This window comes from Stigmatopora argus, chromosome 17 (assembly GCF_051989625.1).
Source record: "Stigmatopora argus isolate UIUO_Sarg chromosome 17, RoL_Sarg_1.0, whole genome shotgun sequence".
NCBI classification, from domain to species: Eukaryota; Metazoa; Chordata; class Actinopteri; order Syngnathiformes; family Syngnathidae; genus Stigmatopora; species Stigmatopora argus.
In genome coordinates this window covers 4,374,774-4,401,103 of record NC_135403.1, presented here as the reverse complement: position 1 = coordinate 4,401,103, position 26,330 = coordinate 4,374,774, and the positions used below count along the sequence as shown (strand labels likewise).

At 40.1% G+C, this 26,330-nt stretch overlaps 1 protein-coding gene across 2 annotated transcripts in view; it reads left to right on the top strand.

Annotated features, from left to right (window-relative positions):
- The window catches only part of cntnap2a (contactin associated protein 2a), a 306,440-nt gene that overhangs the window by 108,345 nt on the left and 171,765 nt on the right, over nucleotides 1–26,330 (top strand). For both annotated transcript variants that reach the window (XM_077624212.1, XM_077624211.1), the window contains exons 2-3: nucleotides 777–887; nucleotides 16,174–16,367. In XM_077624212.1, coding sequence (XP_077480338.1) covers nucleotides 777–887; nucleotides 16,174–16,367 — 305 coding nt within the window. The remainder of the gene's footprint in view (nucleotides 1–776; nucleotides 888–16,173; nucleotides 16,368–26,330) is intronic.

The window sequence follows — 26,330 nt, the reverse complement described above, 5'->3', positions numbered from 1 at the left end:
TATGAATTCAATGTGGGAACACAAATACTTGGGAGAATTTGTAGCAGCTACAGCTATGACAAGGACACTCCTGATGCTACCCAATGGTGCATTGGTTTTTTTCGCCTAACTTTGGTGCGGAGGGTCTGGGTTTGATTCGCACTGGTTGGAGGTGTGATTGTGAGGGTGAGTGGTTGTGTGGTTGGCTGGCAACCAATTCTATGTGTCCCCTGCCTGCTGCCAGTGGTTGGCTCGGATAGGCTTCAGAACCCCCCTGCTACCCTTGTGTGAATAAGCGGTACAGAAGCTGAATGAATAAATGTTGTATTTAACATTGGAGTAGATTTGTTGTGCATCATTTCCCACAACTAATGCATGTATGTAGTATGCAGTCTGCTTCATAGACAAAATTTTCAATTGACCTCTTTGCAGTTTGCCGAAGGTTGTAAACAGCCTATCGGTCAGTATACTATCAAAGTTTTTAGAGTTTACTTCTCATTTGATTCCTATATTGATTATATCTCAGTTTGCGGTTAATTGAAACTATTTTGTCAGTTTGCTTGATATTTTTTTCTCTTTTTTACATTCAGATATGTTGAGGTTTCTGCTTTTAGCATATTTTACCATGCCAAGAATGAAAATGGGTCATTGTGTGTTTGGAACAATAGCATTGTCAAATATTAACTAGTTTTTCTTTGTGGTAATGGCTTTTTTCCTTATCCCTACTTCTCTCCCTCATGTTCTATTTTCCCCCCTGACTGCTTCCTTTGGTCATCATATTATTTCTCTCTTCACAGCAAAATGTGATGAGGCTCTGGCCTCTCCATTGCCACACACAGCCTTCTCCAGCTCATCTGTCTTCTCAAATGGATATGCACCTGGATATGCCAAGCTCAACAGACGAGGAGGTAGTGCTAACACACGCAAGAGCACAGTCACAGAAAACTGCAATGCACATGTTATGCTCACAAAAACATAGTTGAACTACTCTTTTAAAAGGCGTAGACGTACAGATTCATTGACCTTTATTTTGTACAGAACCATTTTACCCCTGCATGTGTAAGATACACTTTTCTGTCAAACGTGTTTATGTGCAGTCTGAATTTATCATGTTTCTCATCTCTTAAGACTGAAGCATCATCTTTTTGAGTGCCGGAGCAGAACAATTCCAAATGAACCTGCTAAACACTAGTTACACATTTTTACAGCACTTAAAATATTAAACTGTATATGACAAACCCTTAAAATCACCCTATGTGATGGTCAACTGTTGTAATGCTCTTGAAAATGTAATTTTTCCAATAATGCATTTTACAAATGAAGAAAAAATAATTATATATATATATAATTATTTTTTCTTCATCCTATTATTTCTAGCATACATACATGTTTTTGCGCCCCTACTATATCAAGAAGTTTAAATATTAAACGTTACACAATTATATAAATGCATTAATACTTTTAAGTACTCTACTCACCTATGACAATAGCTCTTCTCTGCTTAATCGTAATCCAAAAAATGACAATGAAAGACATGTGCAGCACGATTAAGGTGAAGTGAAGATGATGATGATTTAGTGCACAGGTAATTGAGAGCTTTTCCCCAAGTTAGGCAAATCTTCTTCGTCAGGTTTGAAAGCTGTCATCTGGTCACCAGGAGGAGCTTGTGCGGGAGGTTTTTGGCGCACAAGGAACATGCTGATGGGGAGTTGTGACTGCTGTTTCTCAAATTTAGTTTTGTACGAGGACATGACACAGTCAAGAAGATTGCCCTATTCGATGGCTATGACCATGTTGTTATCAATCTCTGGGACACTTTGTTTCAAAGTGGGAGCCATATAGACAATTTCTTGCCGATTTCTCAAAGTTCTAGGACCACGTCCTTCATCTTTATTGCCGTCATCATTTTGGGGGGAATTTAACTTCCACTTCGCTGCTCCATGTCGTCCATCCATCATACCCACCCAAAGACCTCTATTTTCAGATAAGACCGACGGCGTCCACTCGGACCCCGCGCTTAGAGGGAAACTCAACTTTCACTTTGCTCCTCCGCGACGTTCAGCTGTCTCACTCAGCTAGAGGGCTCTATTTTTGGATAAGGGCGACGGCGTCCACCGCAATGGAGCTTGCACTTTGAAACATTCCCGCTGAAGTTCCACCCTCAGCTCCACTACCCCGAGGCTCCTGGCCGTCCTGTCTGCTCAGAGGACTCTAATTTCGGATAAGAGTGAGGACATCCACTGCAAGGTCGCCCGGAGCTCACACTTTTGGAAAAAAATGACCCTTACCGAGGCTCCTGGCCATCCTGCCCACCCAGAGCGCTCTATTTTCGGACAAGTGCAACTGCGCCCGCCGTAAGGTCGCCCGGGACTCACATTTATGAAGAAAAACCACTCTCACTGAGGCTCCCAGCCCTCCAGTTCGCTCAAAGAGCTCTGTTTTTGGATAAGGGTGACGGCCTCCACTCGGTGCCCACCATTTTTCTTCTTTGGAGCTGAGTAGTTTTTTGCCATTTTTCTTTATCCAGCGTGAATTTTGACATTTTTATGCCAAATTTTTGATTTGGATATTTTATAAAATACAGCAATAGAGTGAAGCCGCTAAGCTTTGAAGGATGACACTACACGGACCCTTTGAAACAGCGTGTAAACAAATTGTTTCCCAGAGGCTACGGGATAAAATGCTCACTCTGACCTCACACTTATGCTCTTTGCACCGTAGTTGTCTGAGGAAAAATAATCATGAATAACCACAAAAAATCTATAGTGGCAAATTTGCTATTGAATCCTAATTTATTCTACTAAAAATGATCATCACATGTGAGAAATTTCTTTCAGAAATAGAATGATGAGCTTTAAATTCGGAGCTTCATGATATTCTCCTCTCTACACAAGTGTGCTGTCAATTGATGATAGATGCCTTGTGGATACACGTTAAAATAGAATTGTATGGAGAGTAGAGAAGTAAATGATAGGTGAGGGAATGAGTGGTGTGGAGATTGGAGAGAAGACTCTGAGGAACTGAAGATGAAGGGTTATGAGTGAGCCAATGATTAAAATGGGGCAAGCTTTATGGATAGGTTGGTGTAGAAATGTATCCTGGCAATCACAGCAATGAAAACAATGTTACATTTCAATGGGTCATCATTTACATTGCATTTTATGTTTTTTTTTCCTCTGTTTACTTTGTGTACTTAACCTTTTTCATCACTCCCCTCTTCATTCCATCATCATTTTCTAAACTAACACTTTACATCCTTGCCATAATCTTGTCCATGAAAGTCAAAAGTTTTTTTTTATTATGAATGCAGTCCAACTGTGCTCTCACAATTATACCCATCCATCTTCAGTGAAGATTTTTTTATTTTTTATCTTGCGTGTCATTTTGTAAACTTGTTTGATGGCCTCAGCCATTGCACTCATCTGTCGATAATAGCGGGCCACTTCTAATTAAATTACTGCCTGTTCATGTGCTCCGTGTGCTCTATGACAGAAAGATGAAGTACTGGCAGAGGGAAAACCGGATGTTGACTCAAATCTTTTGTTCTCAGAATTCTGGCATCACAATTTGTTTACATTATGATACTTTTTTATGTTGCTATGGGAAGAACTTTGCTTTTTTTCTTTCATATATATATTTAAAAAAAATCAATGAACCATATGCCCAAAAACATGCATTTTACACTCTCCCTCTCTTATTTCCTTAAACCTACATTAAAGGTTTCTTCTCTGGTTCACACTTGTTGTGTGCACGAGTATACATAATTACCCAAAAAAGCCCTCTTTTTGCCCGTGCATTCGGGTTGTGCGTTTTCTGGTCCATGTGTAGGAGAAACTCGTTTGAAGAAATCGCTCAGTGCTCATAGATATCTGTTATACACGAAAGAGATGCGGCAAAAAAAGACAGTGTGCTACAATGATAAACAGCCTCTCATGTCATGGCCACCTGGCTTTCTCACATCTAAAAAAAAATTCTCGTATCTAGAGCGAATTATTTGCTCAAAATTTTCCTACTATCTCGAGCATCTCGTAGGTAGAGCTGCTCGTATGTAGAGGTACCACTGTACCTATCTTTTCTGCCATTCTGGTGTCAATATGTCCATTGGCTTGGGAGCTATTGAACAAATTAGGTAGTAATAACAGTGATAAATTAATAATTAATAAATTGAATGTATTATTGAAAAACCAAAAGGTGTTCCTTAAACATAACATAATAAACTATCTTTTCTGTAAATTTGGTGCCAATACGTCAAATTGCTTGGGAGCTATTGAACTAAATAGATGGTAATAACAGTAATATATTTATAATTAATAAATGGAGTGGGTTGTTGAAAAACTAAAAGGTGTTCGTTAAACAGAAGGTAATTACCCATCTTTTCTGTACATTTTCTGTCAATGGTTTGGGAGCTATTGAACAAAATAGGTGCTTATAACAAATTAATCTATAATCCTAATAAAATGTGATTTATGGCTGTGTGAGTGTGTATGTTAAGATTCTTTCGCTACGGTTGTCCAAACCGTGAAATGTAGAGAGTTGAAATTTGTTATGGTGGCCAGAAACGGCTGTCGGATCCTAATAGACGAATTAGACAAATTTCTTCACCTTCTCTAAGTGTGTAAACTCATTCTTTTATTTGTTAAACAACCATTTTTAAAAAGAGATTTTTTTAAATAGCGCAACAATTTTCTTTTGGTTCTAAACAAGCAGGCGAAGCCGGGCCCCCCTGCTTGTATGCATTAAATCCAAAATTCTGTAAATGTCGATGTATGACCCTGACTGCAAGAAAAAATATATTGAAGTTATGCATTTTTCAAAGCAATATCATTTTAACCCCCTATGCCCCTGCATAGAGACATGCTTACAAAACTGGAAACTATGTGCCACGCGGAGGAATATGCAAATTGAGCTGCAACAATGCATCTCACTATAAACAAGTCCATGGTTCATGGCAAGTGGAAGAAGTTGGAAAACCAGCTTGGAAAAGTTAAAAAGACAACGCTGAGTTTCCGCAGATGTAAGGTGAACGAATCAGGAGCGATGTAAGTCCGATGGTAAACCTGCTTTGTTATCAAAGACTGGCAGCAGTGTCGTGCGAGTTACATGACGAGTTGTGAATGGATTGTGGATGTCTAAAAGGTTGGCTAACAATAAAGTTCGAGCTGCGTAACTACACGGCGACAACTCTGACTCACCTACTTGGCCAAACTCATTTTCTCAAATACAGAAGATGAGGACTTTATAGATGTTTGAATGCTTTGATTTATCTGAACGGGAGTACACATTAAGTCAATAAAGCACAATCAAACTCAGTTTTGCTCCTGCAGCAATATAATATACTACTATACTATATGAAACCATCGCTGTGATCATAAAAGAACACAGCAATAACAATGGACCCAATACAGTACCTTTGGATGAAAGCAGATCATATCGAAGTAACATTTGTCTCATATAGAAAAATACTATAAACAGAACTGTGTCCTTTTGTTCACTACAGTCTGTTTATCTTGCCTCCAGGCATAACGATAAGCATGTCATTTCATTTCTCACTGGCAGACTTCTATAGGCTTTGAGCTGACCGCCAGCCGTCGTTTCATGTTTCATCTTCTGATACCTATCTGTCTCCTAGGATATAAAGTAAACAATAATTAAGCGCTTAAAGTTGTTTCTAGTAGCTTATTGAAAGAGTGGTTATCACACCTGCCTCGCAGTTTGGAGCTTGAGGGTTCAATCCCTGGTGGGTTCCCACCTTCCTGTGTGGAATTTGAATGTTCTCCCCATGCCTGTGTGTATTTTCTCCAGGTAATCCAGTTTCCTCCCAAACCCCCAAAACATGAATGGTAGGCTGATTAATGACTCAAATTAGTTCATGTTGTAGTGTATGGTTGTCTTTATGTGCCCTGTGTTAAAACTAATTCAGCCTGTAGCCAGCCCACTGCTTGTTGAGGGCTGGGATAGGCTCTGGCACCGCCGCTACCTTCGTGTAGATAAGCAGTTTGGAAAATGAATGAATGAATGAAGGTTGTTTCTTTCCTCTTTGCTGGTGACAGTGCAATAATTTTACTGCATGGCATGAGATATTGGAAACCAAACTGTGTTCAAGACCAAACTAGCCCTTTGATTCATACTGAATGCACTTTCCCTTCATTCTTCTCTCCCAGAAACATTTTTTCATCTGTGATTTGTTGTCTTCGGTTAGAATCAGTCATTTCTCGCTTGCAGTAAAAACAGAGGAGAAGGAAGGTATCTTAACAAACCAACAAGACATGCTGAGGCATTGGAACACTGTTTGATTTTAGTTGAAAGGGCCAAGGGGGGGTCTTCATAGCCTTTCTTGAGGTCTGCTCTTAATTACACAGCCCAAGGTTTCTTGAATGCTTCGAATTGCGATATGATAATGGAAAATGTCCGCTACTTTCTCGGCTTTTAGTAAAAGCCATCGTGTTTTGGAGGATGAATCCCATAAGATGCCACTTTGATTCTCCAACTTGTTTGTTATATTTTCATACCCTCACAGCCAAATTCACCAACACATCTAAAACAAATAATCAGGATCGGTATGAAGCTTCTGGACAGCTGGCTGATGAGTTGATCATCAGGTGTGATAGAGGAGGGAGATATGGAAAACAGACTGGATAGGGGCTCTTGAGGACCAGAGTTGGCCACCCCTGATTTAAATAATAATAAAAAAACATGTTATTGGGAGCTTTAATCTAAGTCTTCTTTGTCATATTCGAGAGGCATTGGATCATAGATGGAATCTTCAGGGGCTGCCGTAGGGGCAACAGGAGGAGCTTTATTCTGTGAGAAAGGTTTTCGGCGCACACTGTCACGACGATTGCCAAATTCAATGGCCCCGACCATGTTGTCATTAATCTCCTGTGTCCGTTGTTACAAAATGCATGCTATATTGAAGATCTCCTGCAGATGTCTTAAAGGAAGACCGGGTTTTTATTCGTCATCCTTGTCGTTGTTCGCTTTCTCTTCTTCCTCACTCCCCAATGGGATCTTTTCGATAATCAGTTAGTCTGAGTGGCTCTAGAGAAGTGTGTTCTCGGCCACTCATCATGCCATCTTCATGGCCGTATCTACGCCGTAAATCCCTCATAATGCTGGTTCATTTTCTTTATTCCTAGTGGTTAACACTCGCTCGGTGTCCTTGTAAAAAGATATTCTTGGTGTTTTCCGAATCCTGGTACAACGCAGGGTAGATTACCGTAATTACTCGAATATAACACGCAGATTTTTGCTATATAATTAATTCCAATAGTTGGGGGTGCGTGTTATAATCAAAAACTATTTTTTTTTATTTTTTTTTATTTTTTTTTATTTTTTTTTTGTTTTTTTTTGTGTCTTGTTACATGGCCCTTAGCCTGGTGCTTTTTCTTGCCAAATAAATTGAATTGAAATTGAATTGAATAAAATAAATTACAAATTTTCGATCGAAAAAAGCATTGTCAAACTCACTTTGACGCACGGATTTTACGTCATCTCGTAGAGCCGACGCACGGATTTTACGTCATCTCGTGAAGCCGACGCACGGATTTTACGTCATCTCGTAAAGCCGAGACCACCACTGCCCCCCTCTAGCCTCGTACCCGTCTCAGTTCACCCTCTCTCAGTTCAGTGTTATAATCAATAACTAAAATAAATTACAAATTTTCGATCGAAAAAAGCATTGTCAAACTCACTTTGACGCACGGATTTTACGTCATCTCGTAAAGCCAATCGGATGATGTGTTGTGGGAGGAAGAGGAAGTGGATGAAGGAAGCGTGGACGTTGATAGGATTCTCAACGAAGAGATGTATGAGAGGACAGACAAAGAGAGAGAGGAACTCTTCATTTGAAGGATTCTAATGAATAAATTTGTTTGAACAAAACAATCGTGAAACGAAGAAAAAAAGGTAAGATTTCTGATTTTCGTCAGCGGGAAATTTTAGGTGCGCACTATATTCGAGTACTGCGTTTTTCCAGATTTTTTTGGCCCAAAATTACCTGCGTGTTATTTTCGAGTGCGCGTTATATTCGAGTAATTACGGTAATTTATTTAGCATATTTAGCAACGTGACTTTTCTCGGTCAACGTCATCATGACTCATTTTTCGGGGCTTATTGGATAACGTAGATGGCCCAGGGCATTTAAGAAGCATTTTCAACGGCGACTGAAAGTCCAAACAAAGCTGGAATTGTCAGGAGCGCCGCGGTTTGTCCCTCCTGGCCTGCCGTAGAAGGAGAGCAGCTGGACTCAATCTGTTGATGACTTCCTGAGTTAGTATTTAAACACCAATTAGATCTATTATCATTGTCGGATCGTTCCTGCAAGCTCCTGCACAATTCCTGAATGTCCCTGGAAGTCACTGCGTGGATTCAGTAGCCATGCAGCCTCGTTACATTTCTCCTCGATACTTCTCGTTCTCCTGTTTCCTGTTTGGTATCGCTTTCGTTTTCACAAGTCCTCGTTGTGTTGTAAGATCCCTTCTGAGTTATTAAAGATGTTGCTTTGAAGCTAATACCTCGTCAGATCCTACTTCCCCGCGCCTGGGTCCGAATCCATTCCCGATCGTGCCACGACGACGCGGCGCAATCGTAACAGGAATAGGCTCCGCATAGTCTATCCCCACAGGTGATGTACGCGATGGGAACTTCACTCACAACAAAACACGAGAAGGCAAGATGTCGTCCTTCTCAACCTTTTATATTTTTTGGCCCGTCATTCTTCTTCAGCGCTGAGTGCCACCCAAATTATTGCTGAAGAAGAAGCTGGGCCCTGACTTGCGCCTTTTTTTCATCCCGTATTTCGCTTGCGAGTTTCAGTACGAATTTTTACATTTTTATTAATACTGGGATTTAACTCTCAACCCCTGAACAGTGATTCCAATATGCTAGCCACTTGTTCATGGGGCCACCGGGGAAAGCAACAATTAAAAAATAAATACGGATACAGGGGGATGTTTTATTTAATTTGACTCTTCTTGACTTGGATTTTTTTAGGTCTTGGGACAAAATGTTTCCCATAGAGACTATTCAGAACTTTTTCATACTATGTAGAAGGGTTTGCTAGTAGAGGTACCACTGTATTATTAATAAGATGCTAACATTACTAACATCAATTTTTGATTGACAATCTTTTCTTTGTGTTCCTGTTTAATGGCTTTCATCTTGGCATGTTCCAGGCATTTAAGATTTCCCCTTATGTTCTTTTTCCTTCTTTTTTCTGGCTTAACTTTTTCCTTTGACCGTGGCTCCTCTGTCATTTTTGTACCCCATCGTCCTTATTCTCCTGCTTTCAGCCCTGAACATCTGCGCATGTGACAGGAAGGAGTAAGATGACAGCACTCCCCTGATGCTCTTTTCGCTCTCTTCTATCTTTGCTCTCTCTACTTGCACTGGTACTCCTGCTCACTCTGTCACCTTCCTCCACCCTTTTTGCCATCTTCGTCCATCTCCCCGTTAGTCTGTCTACCACTTGTCACTTTCCTCTGTCTTCCCCATGGCGCTCACCTTTGACTGCACCTTTCAGCTCTTCTTTATCCTGATCTCTCTTTCTCATACCTTTGACAGCATTTGGCCTCTCACTCTTGCAGAGCTACTTTTTGTGTTTTATCTGACTCCTGCACATCCTTAAATTTTTCTCTTAGTGATTTCTAAAGAGTCAAAAGAAATCCTGTTTAGTAGTTGTTTTGCCTGCAATTACAGTTGCAGCTTTTTTCATACCAATGATTGTATATAATAATTGGCTGGCAACCAATTCAGGGTGTCCCCTGCTTACTGCCCGTAGTTGGCTGGGATATGCTTCAGCAACCCCCGCGACCCTTGAGAGGATAAGCAATACGGAAACCGAATGCATGAATTTTGTGTGTATATATGTATGTGTATATATGTATGTGTATATATATATATATATATATATATATATATATATATATATATATATATATATATATATATATATATATATATTCCTCTTTTTTTTGTTAGCCATATATATATCGCTGTCATGCAAATACAATCTCAACATTAGAACCTGATTCGTTACAATACGGACACACGCATGTAAACACACAACTTGAAATGTTACGTACACTCATAAAAACTCAAGAAACAACTCCATGATGAACAGGTTCTTGAAACCACATGAATTAGGAAGTCAACGCCACCCGAAGCTAATCAGCCATTGTCCTGGGAAAAGAAACGAATGGGAAAGAAACTCTACCGCAGCAAATTCAAAATATAATACCAGATACAGACAATGTATTTACATTTTGGAGGATGTTTGATTTCATTTGATGTTTCATGACTTTCATTGTTTCGTATCTTGGAACAAAAAGTCTCACATCAAAGCAATGTTTTAACCACCTCAGTGACATCAACCCCAGAAATAGGAGTTCCTACTTGAGGAGCTCTTCGAAGTATTCAGGCCACCAATTCTCAAAATCCCAAGTTGTGTTACTGGTGTATTTTCTTTTCTCCTAAGATGTCAGATGGTGGACCAGATGCATTTAAAGCTCTCTAGAAATCGTTCTCCATGGCCTTAGTGAACTTCTACTCTAACCCATTAAAAAAAATAATTACATCAGTGACAACCAAAGCTGCGATCTGTGTGGGCATCTGAAGGCACTGATCAGCTCCCCCCAGAGTTCCACAAACTAAAAAGGCCTGATAAGACTCATTTGATGGAATCATTAGCACCATTGTCCAGCAACGACTCAATGTCCACTACCACTCCCTGGACATAAGCAGAGTTATGCTCAGTTGGGATTTCTTGCAGTTGAAGTGTCCTTTGTCAGGGGGGTTTGCCAGCATACCCTGACAAAGTGTTTGCTTTTGGGAGACTGGCAACTTCTCCCCCAACTCTTGCTCTTGAGTCAATTCTAAAGCCACCAAAACAGATTTTTTATGATATTATTTGATCTTGCGAAGGTACTGTGAGGAAAGATTTCATATCATATACAAAATAGGACTGTTATTTTACATGCATTTATATTTTAAAGTTTTTTTGTGTTTCATATGTTTAATATACAATGTCTCTTTGCTGTGTTAAACGCTCAAACGGTTTAGATAATAATTATTGTAATGCAATCTTTCCAAATTGATTGGGCTTGAGATTTTGAGGTAAAAAAAAGTTATTACTATCCTATTACAGGCTCGTCATGTGACATAGTAGATTGACTCTCACAATGTGCCAAAAAGTTTCCAATAAGATGAGGCTCAACTTAGAACGAAAAGACATTTAACCTCTTGCGCTGCCCTGCCATTTATCATCACCTCTCATTGTAGAGTGAGCAGTCACGGTTTATGACTTTCTAATCTCTCCTATTATCCTGGCTTTTAGCTTCGAAGTTTTCCAATTTTTGCTTTGTTTCTTGTGATTTTAAGCAAGTGTTTTTTACTTGGTTTAACCCCTCTCATTACTTTCGAACGGGCTCATTTTGTCTAACCTTCTCCCAGGTTTTGTCATTCTTTCATTTCTACCTCTCCCCGTGAGCCGCTCTTCACTTTTGCCCTCATCCATCACTTTACCATAACAACACTCCCCTTTCTTTTTCCCTCCCATCCCATCCGCTTGCTATCTCATCTCCCGTCTCCCTACTATACCCAAGCCGTAAAACCCTTTTTTTCTTGCTTACCTCATCAATCTCTCTTACTTTTCCATGTCTTCAGCCTCCTCTCCCGCCCCTACTCATCAATGCACCGTCTTATCATTCGCTACAACACTTCTTCCTTCGATCTTTCTCAAAGCTTCACATTGCCTCTAACATTGTCCACTCAGCTAACTTCATTGTTGCTTTTATTTACCCTTCAGTGTCGCACCGCCCTGTCAACATTTCCCTCCTCCACTCATTCATTCATCCACTATTTTAATGGCATTATAAGGTATATAATTATTTTCTGTTGCAACCATTTTTTTTCTACAAAATTCTAAGTTAACCGCTGTATAATTTCCTGAGTGAACATTGACAGTGAGCGTGCCACTGCTATCTAACGAGAGAATGAGCAATTACACTTTATTCTAGTCTTGCAAAAAGTATGTTTCTTACGTCTGTCTGGCATCGCTCTGCAGGCTTCTAGGGGGCCCCGCCCCACTATTTGAGAAGCTCTAATCTAGAGGAATGGCTTTAAAGCAAAGGGTTTTTGAGGTATTGACATTCCACAGATGCTGGTCAAGTTAATCTGTCACTATAAGAGCTGTGTAGTAATTGGAAATGAAGGGTTTTGTCAAGGGGCGAAATCCGCCACATGACATGCTACTTTATCATGTTACCTACATCACTCATTCCTTCACTACACACACTACTTCATTCCGTGTGTTTTTTACGCATCCATGGTCCCAGTTAACCTTATAAATCCTGTTTTGAGTGTCATTTTTCAAAATTGGCAAGTTATTTATCTGATTAGTTCCTTTACAAAACCAAATTAATTTCATTGAATCAGTGTAAAATGGACAGTTTGTGATTATTTTCTTTTTTACTTTTTTAACAGTGATGAATAAATGTGTCCACATCTGTCTTCCTTTAGTATGCATTTCATTGTATATTGAGATCAATTGTTTCCGTTTTATTCTATCAACCTGTTATGTCTCGGGTAAGGCATCGAGCGTGGAACATGCTTGGACTCAAACGCAAGGAAGCAATCAAGGAGACAAAGACGTAGAGTGCCCTCACAAAACTGCTAATTATACGTGGCATGGGTATCAAGAAAATAACAATGACTTAGACTCAAATAATAAAATCAAACCTGGCGGGAAGACAAGGTACATGGAACATGGTGTGGTATCTTGGCAAGATCTAAACAAAGTTGACGATCCGAGAATGTGTCACAAACACACAGGTTTAAATAGACAGACAAGGGCTCATTACCACTCATGTGCAGGTGGTTACAAGAGAAAGGGAAGCCCGGAGGGGGTGAAAAGCACACACACACAGACACACACACAGACACACGCACACACGTGCACACACAGACACACACACAGACACACGCACACACGTGCACACACAGACACACACACACGTGCGCACACACGTGCGCACACACACGTGCGCACACACACGTGCGCACACACACGTGGACACACACGCGTCTGCTGGTTGTCCGCTCCGGCCCGCGAGGAGGGGGTGGGCTGGCCAATCCAGCGGCCGTCCGGTTCGGCCAGTGAGGAAGTGGCCTGGGGCCTCACCCTGACCGGACTCCTGAACACAAGACTTTGATCATAGTTTTTAGTAGGCCATCTTGGCTGAGCAGTTCTCTGCTGGACACTGAAAACAAATAAATACTTATATACTTTTCATTTTCATGCTCATTGCAAAATACTTTTAAGGCCGTAACATGCGGCTCTTCTGCTTGTATTATCTTGGTGTCATGCAGGTGCACTGACCCACCTTTTAAATCATCACTTTACTTAGGAAAGGAGTAGAAAAAATTATTCTTGATGCCAGTTACAATTCTAGCAATGTCTTTCTAAGCTAAGTTGTATATCGGCACTCACCAAATTGGTCAATTTGTATCAACTTCATTAGTACATTTGCAATAAATATAGTCAACTCTATATAATTTACAACTGTCCGCGTGAATGTATCATAAACTGCGGCATGAACATTCTCCAAATCACAAGGATAGACAAACACAGTTTACAAATATTAATGCCACACTAATTGTATCATTATATTTTATCTACTAATCGTCTAAACATTCACAACGTTAGGTGGAAAAACTGAAAATCTTTATTTTAGTTTCTTCTCGAAGAGCAAATTCAAGCACTTTTTCATTACCTTAAGAACAAATTTCACTGATTTTACGGTACTTTTTAAACATTATCCCAATTATTATTTTTATTTACAATGAGGCTGAAATAAAATATGGTGCCTCCTCACAAGTAAACATCATGCAGAATATTATATGACCTCGAGAAACTTAGTTTGGAAGATGCTATTTCTTGAAGCCCCTGATTTAAATTGTTATATTCCTGGCGACTGGGCATTTTGTGGCAAACTGAGCGCGTCGAATAGCAGAGGTGCTAAAGTAGACATGCTGTTCAATGGACAGAGACACACAAGACACGGCCGAAGGGCCCTTGATAAATGCCCCTGCTTGATATTTGGGACACTTGTAAAATGGCTCTCACAGCGCCAATTGCTAAACTAAAAGATATCTCAAAGAATGATTCAGTGGAACAGTAATTACTTAACAACAATAAAAAACAATTCCGTTCTTGCCGAAATTAGTAACATTTTTTACCCAGCTATAAAATCTCTCCTACTCCTTAAAACAAGATAAGTAGTTTAAATGTGGATAAGATTTCTTGTGCATTTTTATCTGCAACTTATTTTTTTTTCTTCATTTGATAATTTCTATATGTTTAGACACTGTTGTTGGAATAATGATTAAAACCTTTTAAATCATTATTAGTAATATTTAATTAAAATTGGAAAACATCTTTCAACATAACTGCTTACAACTTGCAAGGAAAATCGCTCCCAACGCGGCTTCGTTCGCAAGAGCATTCTGACGGGCGGCATACTCTTCGGTCCATTTAGCGGCACATAACCAAAACATTCAAAGGTAATCTGATTTAAACAATTGCATAAGCAAAAACAACTGTCTCCACTGTTTTGAACAATTGTATAAGCTTAACCGAATAACATCATGAAGGTTATAAAAACAACTGTCACAACAATCTGTTTTTATCGGAACACCTGCATAAGAATTTGCACAATAAGCAAAACAACGGCATTAGAATTTGCACCAGTAAGCATAATAATTTCTTTATAAGGTAAACAGAGCAACAGTATATTTGAACAATAATGTGAGTATTCTCGGAAGTTTGATTCGATTTATCGCCATCTGCAGGATTCCGAGACAAAGCAGTTTAAGAGTCCTTGTAGATCATCCGTCTGGCCTGGAACTTGTTGTCCTGTTCAGTCCATAGTTATGAAAACAATTGACTGGCCACGACAGGAAGACTGGGGGAAAGTGCTGTTGGAATAATGATTCAAACCTTTTAAATCATTATTAGTAATATTTAATTAAAAAAGGAAAAACATCTTTCAACAAACTCTGCCTACAACTTGCAAGGAGATGCAATGCGACGCCGTCTTAGTCCACAGTGCATTCTGAATTGCAGTAACTGAATCATTGTATTTAATCGCGACACTCGAAAAACATGGTTATGTAATCAGTACAATAAAACCCTCGCTGGTTAGAAAAACAACAGTGTGAGGAATGCTTTCAAGGTAAACAAAGCAAAGCCGTATTTTCAAACAATAATGCGATTATCGCCATCTTCTGCTGGAGTCCCGTCAAAACAGTCCCGTTGTGTTCTGCCGAAAAGCGTGTGTGAAAACAATGTGTCCTCGAGCTGTGGGGCCTTGAGGAGACGATGTGGAGGAAAAGTGTCCATGGTTCCATGAATTGGTTTATAGCCTTATTACTTATTGAAAAATGCTTACAACACATAGAATATTCCATAATAATTCTAACAGTGCACTCGGTCCAAACAGTATGGCACAATTTAAATTATAGCTTCATTACCTATTAATTCCAAATGAACATATAGTAACATCCCAGAATGAACCCAACAACTGTTTTGATAAATATTGTGTTACTAACACTTCAAAGCATTTTTCCAAACTTTGACAACACAAGAAAAATCAATGGCACTACGTGTTTCACAGCACTTCCATTCAGGCAACTCTTTGTCTGGGGAGATGCAACCAAATTTCATTTTTATTTTATTTTTTTAACTGTTTGTTTATATGGGGTAATACAGGCACTCCACGACACCATTAAAACCCATCCAACTGTTAAGTATGGCAGTGGAGGACCTTTTGCTTTTGCGATTACTCCACCGCCTCAAGTCCTACATTTATTGCTGTTCATCGACATATGAATTTTATTTAAAGAACTTGACACCATGTAGAGGATTTACCAAATGAAACTTAACAATTATTGATGCAAAAAGACAACCTAAAGGTCAAAACTAAGCTAAACCAAAAAGCTTTTAGTTTTTATTTGGTTCCTATAGATTCATAAACATTTTTCTTTTTTTTTCTGACATTTGCTTTGAAAAACAATCGCAGCTTTGTAACTGTCAATGCTCAGATATAATATATTCATTCCTCCAGATATACAGGCGCTTCATTAGGTTTTTTTTTTTCAACCAGGACCAATAACATGAATGTTTTTAAAACTCTTCAGGTGCTGGCGGATGGTCTCCACTGGATAGTGACCACTACCAATGGCTGCAAGTGGACCTGGGCTCCAGAAAGCATTTAAGTGCCATTGCCACCCAGGGTCGCTACAGCAGCTCTGATTGGACAACACGATACCGTTTGCTGTACAGTGACACAGGACGGAACTGGAAACCTTATCACCAGGATGGCAACATTTGGGTGAGAAGCACTATGTGCATTTTTTCCACCCGATCCAATGCATGTCTTTTCCAAAGGCTGTTATTTTACTTCTTGTACTCTGCAACGTTGAACGTCTTCAGCTAACCCACCATGCATGTTCTTGGGGATGTAGGAGGAACCCAGATACACAGAGAAAACCCACACACACAGGGAGAACATGCTAATGCCACATAGAACCCTTCTGAACCCCTGATCTCCGAACTGTGTAGGGTTGACTCGCTAACCACTTGTCATCCAATGTAAATAAATCTATTATTGGTGAATAGCACACAGCTAGATTACCAAAAGGTTGGTTGTGAACATTTTCCTTTTTTCATGAGTGTGTAAAACAATAATTATGTCATGTAGATGAGAGAGTATGAGCAATGTTTGTTTATTTTTTTTTAATGGCGGTACTAAGCTTAGCTTTCTGCCCTTTAGGTCAGAATGGAAAATGTGGACTTTTATGACTAAAAGTAAATTAATCTATGTTTATGTGCTATGCATCATTACTAAAAGTCATGATTATTTATATTTCCAAGTGTTTGCGTGTTGCTATTAAGCCTGATTCAGTGCCTCTTTGATTCCTGCAAAAGCTCCAAAACACATCACTTTCCCTTTTGTTTGTTTTTTATGTATGACACAGCACATAATAAACATTTACATTTCTCAGCTTTAAAATTAGTAAGCTCCTATCGCTCAAACATTCATTATGTCTCATTTATCATGCACAATATACATTTATGACTGCAGCGTGGAGCTGAAACCTGTACTTTCAATCCAATCTGTTTTCATGAGCAGAATTTCATCCAGAGTTGAATTGGTGCATTAATATTTTCCTTAATTCTGATTAGTCTACGGCGGCCCGGCTGAGTGTTTAACGCGTTGGCCTCACAGTTCTGGGGTCCTGCGTTCAAATCCGGGTCAGTCCACATATGTAGAATTTGCATTGATTTCCTCCGGGTACTCTGGTTTCCCCCCACATGCGTGGCAGGCTGGTTGGACACTCTAAATTGCCCCTAGGTATCAGTGTGAGTGTGCATGGTTGCTTGTCTCCTCGTGCCCTGCGATCAGCTTGCCACGGATTAAGGGTGTCCCCTGCCTCGTGCCCGAAGGTCAGTTGCGATAGGCTTCAGCATCCCTTGCGACCCTTGAGAGGATCAAGGCAGTTCAGAAAATGAATGAATGATTGTGATTAGTCTACCGAATTCTAAAGCCGCGAAGACCCCCACTGCATGACGATACCACGCTATGCTTCACTGTAGGGATGGTATTGGTCGAGAAATTAAGTGGCTGGTTTCCTTCCAAACATTCACATCTTCAAATAACCTGTTTCTAGATTGTGGGAACACAATTATATATAAAAAAACATCTCTGGAGGCATAGGGAGAACATTATTTCCAAACGACTTCAGAACTGCAAAGCGGATGAACATTCACTTTTGCCACCCATCACTTATTTATATAGGCTATGAATGGTGTTCTGATTGCAATTTAGGGAGAAATAATTAGCATGGTTACCTAGGTCTTATGTCTCCATCACTCAGAAGCAGCCCTGATAACTATGTATGATTCCCAAGGAATGAGTGTCCTTTCCTACAACAGACAATGTCACTGTATTGGCTCAGTGATTCCCTGAGGAAGATCACTGATAAACAGTTCATAATTGGTTTCGTGAAACTGCAGAGTCATAATGACATTGATGAATGACTGTGGTTATTTAAACACCATTTGCAACACTGAGTTGGTTGTCCATGCCTTACAGTAAGAATGGATGAAGCAGGGTGGGGGTGGGGTGCTGGAGTTTATTCTAGCCAACTCCGAGCACCAAGCGGGGGAAATCCTGAATTGGTGGCCAGCCGATGGCAGGGTAGAAGGAGACAGGCAACCAATTTAGAGTGTTCAACCAGCCTACCATGCATGTTTTTAGGATGTGGGAGGGAACAGGAGTACCTGGAGAAAAAACACACAGGCCCGGGGAGAACATGCAAACTCCACACAGGTGGACGTGACCTGGATTTGAACCCAGGACCTCAGAGCTGTGAGGCCGATGCACTAACCACTCACGCCACCAGGCCGCCCTTGCTTTAGAACCTGCATATATATTGTCCTGGTTATCCTGTTTAACCCACAAGAAGCTCTGGCTTTAGTGTCAGTCAAAGATGGTGTGGGTTGCTTCAGGAAGTTGACCCAGCCAAGACAATACAGAAAAATACTATACTTGAAGGTGGGACTTTCATATCTTCTTATCTGACATCATGCAATCTTTTGCCAAACCCCATGCAGGCAGCGAGAGTTCAATCAGGTCCGGCAAAACCACTTGGTGTGAGGTAGCCTTCAGGCAAGGTCCTGTGTAGTCTATTGCTTTCTAATTACGATATCAAGAACAATCAATGTAAATAATAGTCTTCGGTTTACACTCTTCAACCTAAGACCTTTTTAACTTCACGACAATCGGGTACTCGGACGTTTGGTCGAAAGACGTTTGGTCCCCGGACATTTTGGTCGACCGGACGTTTGGTCGACCGGACGTTTGGTCGACCGGACGTTTGGTCGACAGGACGTTTGGTAGAACGGACGTTTGGTCGCTGAGTTGTTACTGTTGAAACAAGCTCTCAAAATTATAATCATGAGCGAGAGAGAGAGTGAGTTTAATATCTAAATATCTAATATCAAAGTTATCAACGGTAAACTCTCTGTCATAATTTGACAGCGAGCGAACCCGGCGACCAAACGTCCGTTCTACCAAATGTCCGGTCGACCAAACGTCCGGGGACCAAACGTCTTTCGACGAAACGTCCGGTCACACGACAATCGTGCCTCATGCACCAGGACCCTAGTGTTCCTGGTTACCTAGCGAGTGTTTGTGTGCTGGTAGTATCTCTGCCCTTAACGAGCCCTCCTTTGCTTACATTATGCCCTTAAAGATGAAAGGTAGGATGTTTACCATAACTGGTCAAGCCAAAAGAAAAACATTTATCCTAGAAACATAGCTTAACATAACAGTAAATAATGAATAAATTCATTTTAAAAAATCATCGGAGAAGGAGAGACACTGAATGACGATAAAGAATTTAGCTTTAGTCGGTCGACCGTGGCAGCCATTATAAAAGACAAAACCTCTACTTTACCAAATGTGGAGGGTGTCACTGCTATGAGGGATACAGTGTATGAGTTAACCAAATCCAGTAAGACCTGTACATGCTTCCTCAGCAGTAACTCTCACAGACTCCTCTCAGCAGTAATGGTAAGTGCAGAACTTACCATTACTTTTATTTTTTTTAAATGTTAGTGTATTCTTGACTAAATGTTGACGTAATGAGACTAGCGTGGAAATTTACTGCCACCAGTTAGCACCCCCTATAACTGAACGTATTTTTGTAATGTGCACAACACATTAAAAGGACTGTTTTCATAAGTATGTCTCATTTACAGTACATTGTTTGGCCATTGATACAGCCTGCAAATGAGGGTAAGCCAAACTCTGAGGTAAAAATATGGAAATCATTGATGAGAGAGCTGAGTCCCGAACGTACCAGTAGGAGCGTTGACACGACAGCTCACGCATCTTTAATCATTTTTTTTCATTTGACCTTTCTACATGCATACTCTCATTGGTACTCATTTATTAGCAATAGCGTGAGAATGTTATGTCCAAAGAATTATGACGTTTTGTACTTTAAAAGAGGTGAAATGACTAATGAATGCACACATTTCAGATATTTTTACTTTTATATTATCAGTATGGCTCTCAATGAATAACATTTGAAAATATGATTTGTTTATGGCTGTCTCTATCAAATAGGTTCCCGACCGCTGCTTTAGGGCATGGGAAATTAATAAATTACTGTATATATTAAAGAGTATTTCTTTCAAATTGGTTGAGCTAATTCCAGTATGCTCTTTGTCTGTTATTTTTTATGGATGAGATAGTTCAGCAGTAAGTCAACCAGGCCACTTGACAATAATATATGTATCTAATAAACGGCACAGCCACAACTCTTGAGCCGATCGTGCATCAAACAGGGACACATTAATAATGCTTTGTCAGCATACCAATGAAAAATATTCCAACGTGTATTTTGTGGCATTATTGAACTCAAAATAATCATCAGATTTGTTTTTCTCCTCCTTTTCTACACATCTCTATCCACACAATTTATTCTCGAAAATGTTGTTGTTTTGTTTTAGTTCTTATTTATTGCAACTGTATTTAATTTTGGCTATGTATAATCATGGACGTTTAACCACAAATTTATGTAGTACCACAAATGCATATTCGTTGATTGAAAATAACGCAATGACAATTATTTCCTTTGTCGTCAATTAGAGAAAAGTGTTGGGGCAATATATTTTGAGACGAACAGAGAAAGCAGCCCCAAATAATGTTTGAAGCATCTGCTCCAAGAAACCTATTAGTTTCCTTGTTATCTTTTCAGCTAGCCTCTGATCCATTTGGCCCACGCTCAAAGAAAGCTGTGAAGAAAGCAAATGAATAATACTTAGCATGAAAGCACTCAGCAACCTCCAAACAAGCCTTAGTGCAATTAATGTGTGTGTCATTGGGCGATGCTCAATTTAATTCTCAAATATCCACAGGTGGTCCATAAAATAAGTCTTTGAAATTGTTAATGCATTCAATAATGGGGCAAAAAAGCAATTTGTTTATCTGAACATTTAGCAATCCAAAACATGCAGGGTAAGTTGGTTGAACACTCTACATTGTCCCTAGGTATGAGTGTGAGCGTGAATGGTTGGTTCTCTACTTGTGCTCTGCAATTGACTGGCTACCAATTCAGAGTGTCCCCCGCCTGGTGACCGAAGTCTGCTGGGATAGGCTCCAGCACCCCCCTCGACCCTTCTGTGGATATGGGCTACAGAAAATGAATGAATGACAAATTTATGTAATCGCGATAGTGTGCAAAGTTTATTTTCCTAGAAAAAAATCTTAAGGTGACAGATCTATTAACAGGCATGTGAAAAAATATGCAGTGCAAAATAATGCACGATAAATGTCCAAATGTTTTGTAAATATAATAATGACAGAAAGGCTAACAGAACATTTAACGCTAAAAACGCTAAAATATATGCCTTGGAAGCATGAAGAAAGCACCAGATTTAAAAAAAGGAAAATTACATAGGTTTTATTTTCTCATTTAAGTGTTTAAAGTAAACAATGAATCCCATTAACAGAGTGGTGCTGATATGCATGGGACTTGGAACACACGATCGCAAACAGGGACGCGCAAAATATCAATCACCAGGAACCCAAATGTTGTTGTCATTATGTTGCAGATGAGAGAAGACATTATCCTGACTTAGATTCATACAGGAGAACCTAGGAAAGCACTCTAAAATATTGTTTTGCAAAATAAAGCTGAAGCAAATAGTTTTTTGTGATATGCCCACCATGAGTGTCACGCCGGAATGTGATTTTGCGACAGAACTATTTATCCTTAAAAGGCAATTCAAAAGGCACAAGCAGCATCATTAAAAAATCATCAAGCACATAAAATCGGATGCATAGTGCAAATTCTGTGATTTAATATAAGTAACATAGCCAGCTGGGATAGCCTCCAGCACCTCCAGCGACCATTGTGAGAATAAGTGTTACAGAAAACAAAATAATTTAAGTACTAGCTTGTATTTACCAGCTTGCAAACACCAAACAAATTCACAGATCAGATTTTCCCCAATTATTTTAAAGGTCACACAATTGCTTATGGATCTATTCAGGCTTAGTTTTCTGGTGCACAATCCGTTCCATGACCAAGCTTATAACATAACAGTGCTCATATCATAAATATATTTTCTCTGTAAGAAATAACTGATTCCCAGTAAATGTTAGCAAACAACTCCAATGACCCAGCCCCCCTTGTTGTCTCTAATTGTTAATTCAAGGCATTACTTTGAAGGATAACTAACCTGAAAAAATAATTTAAACTATAAAAACACTTACCATGAATTTTGGGAGTAAACTGAGGACTGAGTTATTCTTCACTTGATGACTTGGATGCACTTCGATATAACATTGTATAAATGAAGACGAAAGGAGGATGAGCAGATGGGGGATTCTGATGATGCGAGATGCCACATAGCACGGTCCCTTAACACTTGGGGCATCAAAGTGTAAATAGAGATACCGCAGCACTCGGAAATGGCAAGTGATAAAGAGGCTTATCTGGATTATGCTAGTATCACGAATAGATCTTCGCATTATGAGACTCACAGCGACCCTTGTGAGGATAAACGGTATGGAGAATGGGTGAATAATGAAATTCATTTTCTCTCATGACGATGCTCATATCATGAAAAAACCTGTAAGGCGAGGTCTTGTATCATGAGGGTCCTTTGTAGTTTAACAACTGCTGTTCCCACATTGTTCACAGATTTTATAACATTGCAGGTAATGGCAACAAAAATAAAATGATATATATAGACCTGAAATTATTTCTGCCTACAGCAGTAGTGCACTCAAGTTTCCAATTGATTGCTGTCAGTCGTTCCTCATGCCTTCGAGCAGTGTGTTGACGTCCTCTCTGGCAGCTCCACAGCCTTATCTATGGCGTAAATCCGTCATAATGCGGGTTCATTTTTTAGTCCTTGCGGTTACCACTCGCTTGGAGTCCTTGAAAAAAGGAAAAAGGCTATTGTTGCCGTTTTCTGAATGTTTGCTTCTTCTTTCTTTGTATAACGCATGGTAGATTAATTTATGCTGCAATGGTGTGCTACACCTTTAGCATGACTATGAATGTCACTGTCATCATGTTTCTTGGGCTGTTTGGATATCTTAGATCAACAGTCTCCAAACTTTTTCTCATCGTGGACTGGTAAAGCTCTTCCTATTTTTTCACGGATGTCCCAAAAAAAGTCCCAAACATAGCATTTTTTTATTATTAAAACAACTATTCTCATTTCAAGTATGAGGGCGAGATTGAAAATGTTAATATTGATTTCTCTGACGGACCAGCACTAGGTGGCTCGCGGACCGGTACCAGTTCCCGGCCCGGCGGTTGTAGACCCCTGCCTTAGATGGCCGAGGACACTTAGCAGGCATTTTCAACAGCGACCCCAAATTCAAACAAAGCTGGAATCGGCTTGAATTCAAAACAACTTAGCATTAAATGGAACTCCAAAGGAATAGCAATCATCTTGTTATTCAGTACAGAGAGACCATACAAAGAAGTTGTCGCTTTTACGGCTTTCGTTCGCTTCATTAGCGTAGTGATGCAAGTAGGTGGGTTACTGCTGGCCTGTATTGCCTTGCAATGTCAGTCAACCGCACGGCACTTTATTATCTTCTGTTTATCCTCGATATCAGGGTCTGCTTATTCATTTCATTAGCGCCAATAATTTTAAATGAAATTATTATTGTTGTGGGGCTCTATTAGGAAGCCAGCAAATGTCTAGCAGGACACAGAACAACGTGAAAATAAAACAATGGATTCAGAAAATATATTTACGTTTTCAGTTATGTCGTAATTTGAATCTTTTCATTCATTCATCTTCCATACTGCCCATCCCCGAAAGGGTTGGGGGCAATGTTCCCTCTAATTTTTCGTTGGTCTGGGCAGAAAGACAACCTCCCTGAGCGCACTGAGTACCAGTGTGAGCGATATCATCGGTAATCGGATGATTCGCCTAAAGACGTTTCGCCGACGGACGTTTGACAGACGGGCAGGTCGCTGAATGGACGTTCGGCCGAACGGAGGTTTCTCCGAAACGGGATTCGCGCGCTCGCCCCGCCCCTGGATCGTGTGTGAACAAGTTTTTCAACCTCGGCCCGCGGGCCATATACGGCCCGTTAGGATTTTTAATCCGGCCCGCCGCCGGCATTGTCCAAATTATAGTAAAAATCAATGTTAGTCTACCATCAATGGCAGCCCGGGAATAAGCACTCTTGGGCGGGCATGGCAGCCCGGGAATAAGCACTCTTGGGCGGGCATGGCAGCCCGGGAATAAGCACTCTTGGGCGGGCAGATGTAGCAGAACCAAGCCGTAAAATGACAGCAATCGGGTCAAATCCATCCTAGAACAGCATTTAATGATTAAATACAAATACTGGAGCTCTTTGGACATTAGAACCGAGCCCAGGGAAGTGAATTCTTCGGTAAAATGTCGCGATGATGTCGCGATGAAGGCAAAAAACGTCTATATACGTCCATTCGCCAAACGGCTCAAAATGCTCTCAAATTCGGTCAAATCCAGCCGAAAACAGCGTTTAATGATTAAATACAAATACTGGAGCTCTTTGGACATTAGAACCAAGCCCAGGGAAGTGAATTCCTTGGTAAAATGTCGCGATGATGTCGCGATGTAGGCAAAAAAACGTCCATTCGCCAAACGGCTCAAAATGCTCTCAAATTCGGTCAAATCCAGCTGAAAACAGTGTTTAATGATTAAATACAAATACTAGTAGTTGTATTTAATCATTAAACTAACAAATACTAGTATTTGTATTTAATCATTAAACGCTGTTTGAACGAACGAACGACATCATCATTGCTCGCTATGGGCACACCAGTATCACACCTGCCACAAGCAGGTGCATGTCAATGTTCCCTCTAATTTGTCATGTAAAACATGCTGTAAAACACGAAAACATAAGAGTGGACAGAGCTACTGCCACTGGCTGCCGCTTAAACGGCGCCATCATGGGGAAAGGGGTAAAAAAAAAAAAAAAAATACTTCCGAAATTTTTCTTTTACTGTGCGCCATATGATTGCTGCTGCGCAGAGAAGACGAGAGTAGTGCGCAATTGCGCACGCGCGCAGCTTAGAGGGAACATTGGTTGGGGGTGTTTCTGGAGCCTAACCCAGCTGTCTTCAGGCAAAAAACAAACTACACCATACAATAAGACATAGGCAAACAAAATATAGTTTGTATACTGAGTTATATTTGTGAACCAGGTTATAAGAGAAAATTATGTTTAATTCGATGAGTTGGTTAACAAGTACAACATACTTGCGACAGTATTTAAAACAGGTTTTGCTGATTTTTAGGTCCTGGTGTTTATGTGCAGCTATCTTCTAGGTTTGCAATGTGTACACAAAATGTGACTGAGCCTGCATTCAGACTGCAAGCATATCCGATTCCATTATGTTTCGTTCTCATATCAGATTTCTAGGTCTGGCTGTTCAGACTTTTTTTATCAAGTTTCAAATCTGAATATTATTATTGAGGCATCTGACAGATTACTGTGACCACGAACGCATTACTTAGCGTGTGTAGTGTTTGACGTGGTAGGTAACCAACATTCCAATACCATTATATTAGCCAATATATAGCAGTTTACATAGCTATCCAACAGTGACATTCCTTAACTACATTGACATTGTTTATATGCCGCTCACTGTCTTCTTAGAATGAACGTGGGGTTTTTCCCCAAGAATACTTTCCCATAATTCTTAAAAGGGGCACTTTTTTGCCCTGCCTCACTTTTGTTGTTGCCATCCTTAATTTCATTATATATTTTCTTTGTCACATACTTTTTACTTATTTATAAACACACATTAAACAAACTGGCAAAAACCTTCAACACCATCTTGTTCCTCATTGGTCTCATCTCATCTCATTTTCTGAAGCGCTTTATCCTAATTTGGGTTGCGGGGCGTGCTGGAGCCTATCCCAGCTGACACTGGGCCAGAGGCGGGGGACACCCTGAACCGGTAGCCAGCCAATCGCAGGGCACAAGGAGACGGACAACCATGCACATTCACACCCATACCTAGGGGCAATTTAATTCCAATCAGCCTACCATGCATGTTTTTGGAATGTGGGAGGAAACCGGAGTACCCGGAGGAAACCGACACAGGTCTGGGGGAGAACTTGCATGGTCACTGGTCTATACGCACATAATGTAACATTCACTGTTCAAAACCATTCCTTAACACCCCTGTCTTGACACTTTTCATCTTCCTTAACCAAGTAACCGGTAACCAAATATGTTTGTATCCTCTTTAAT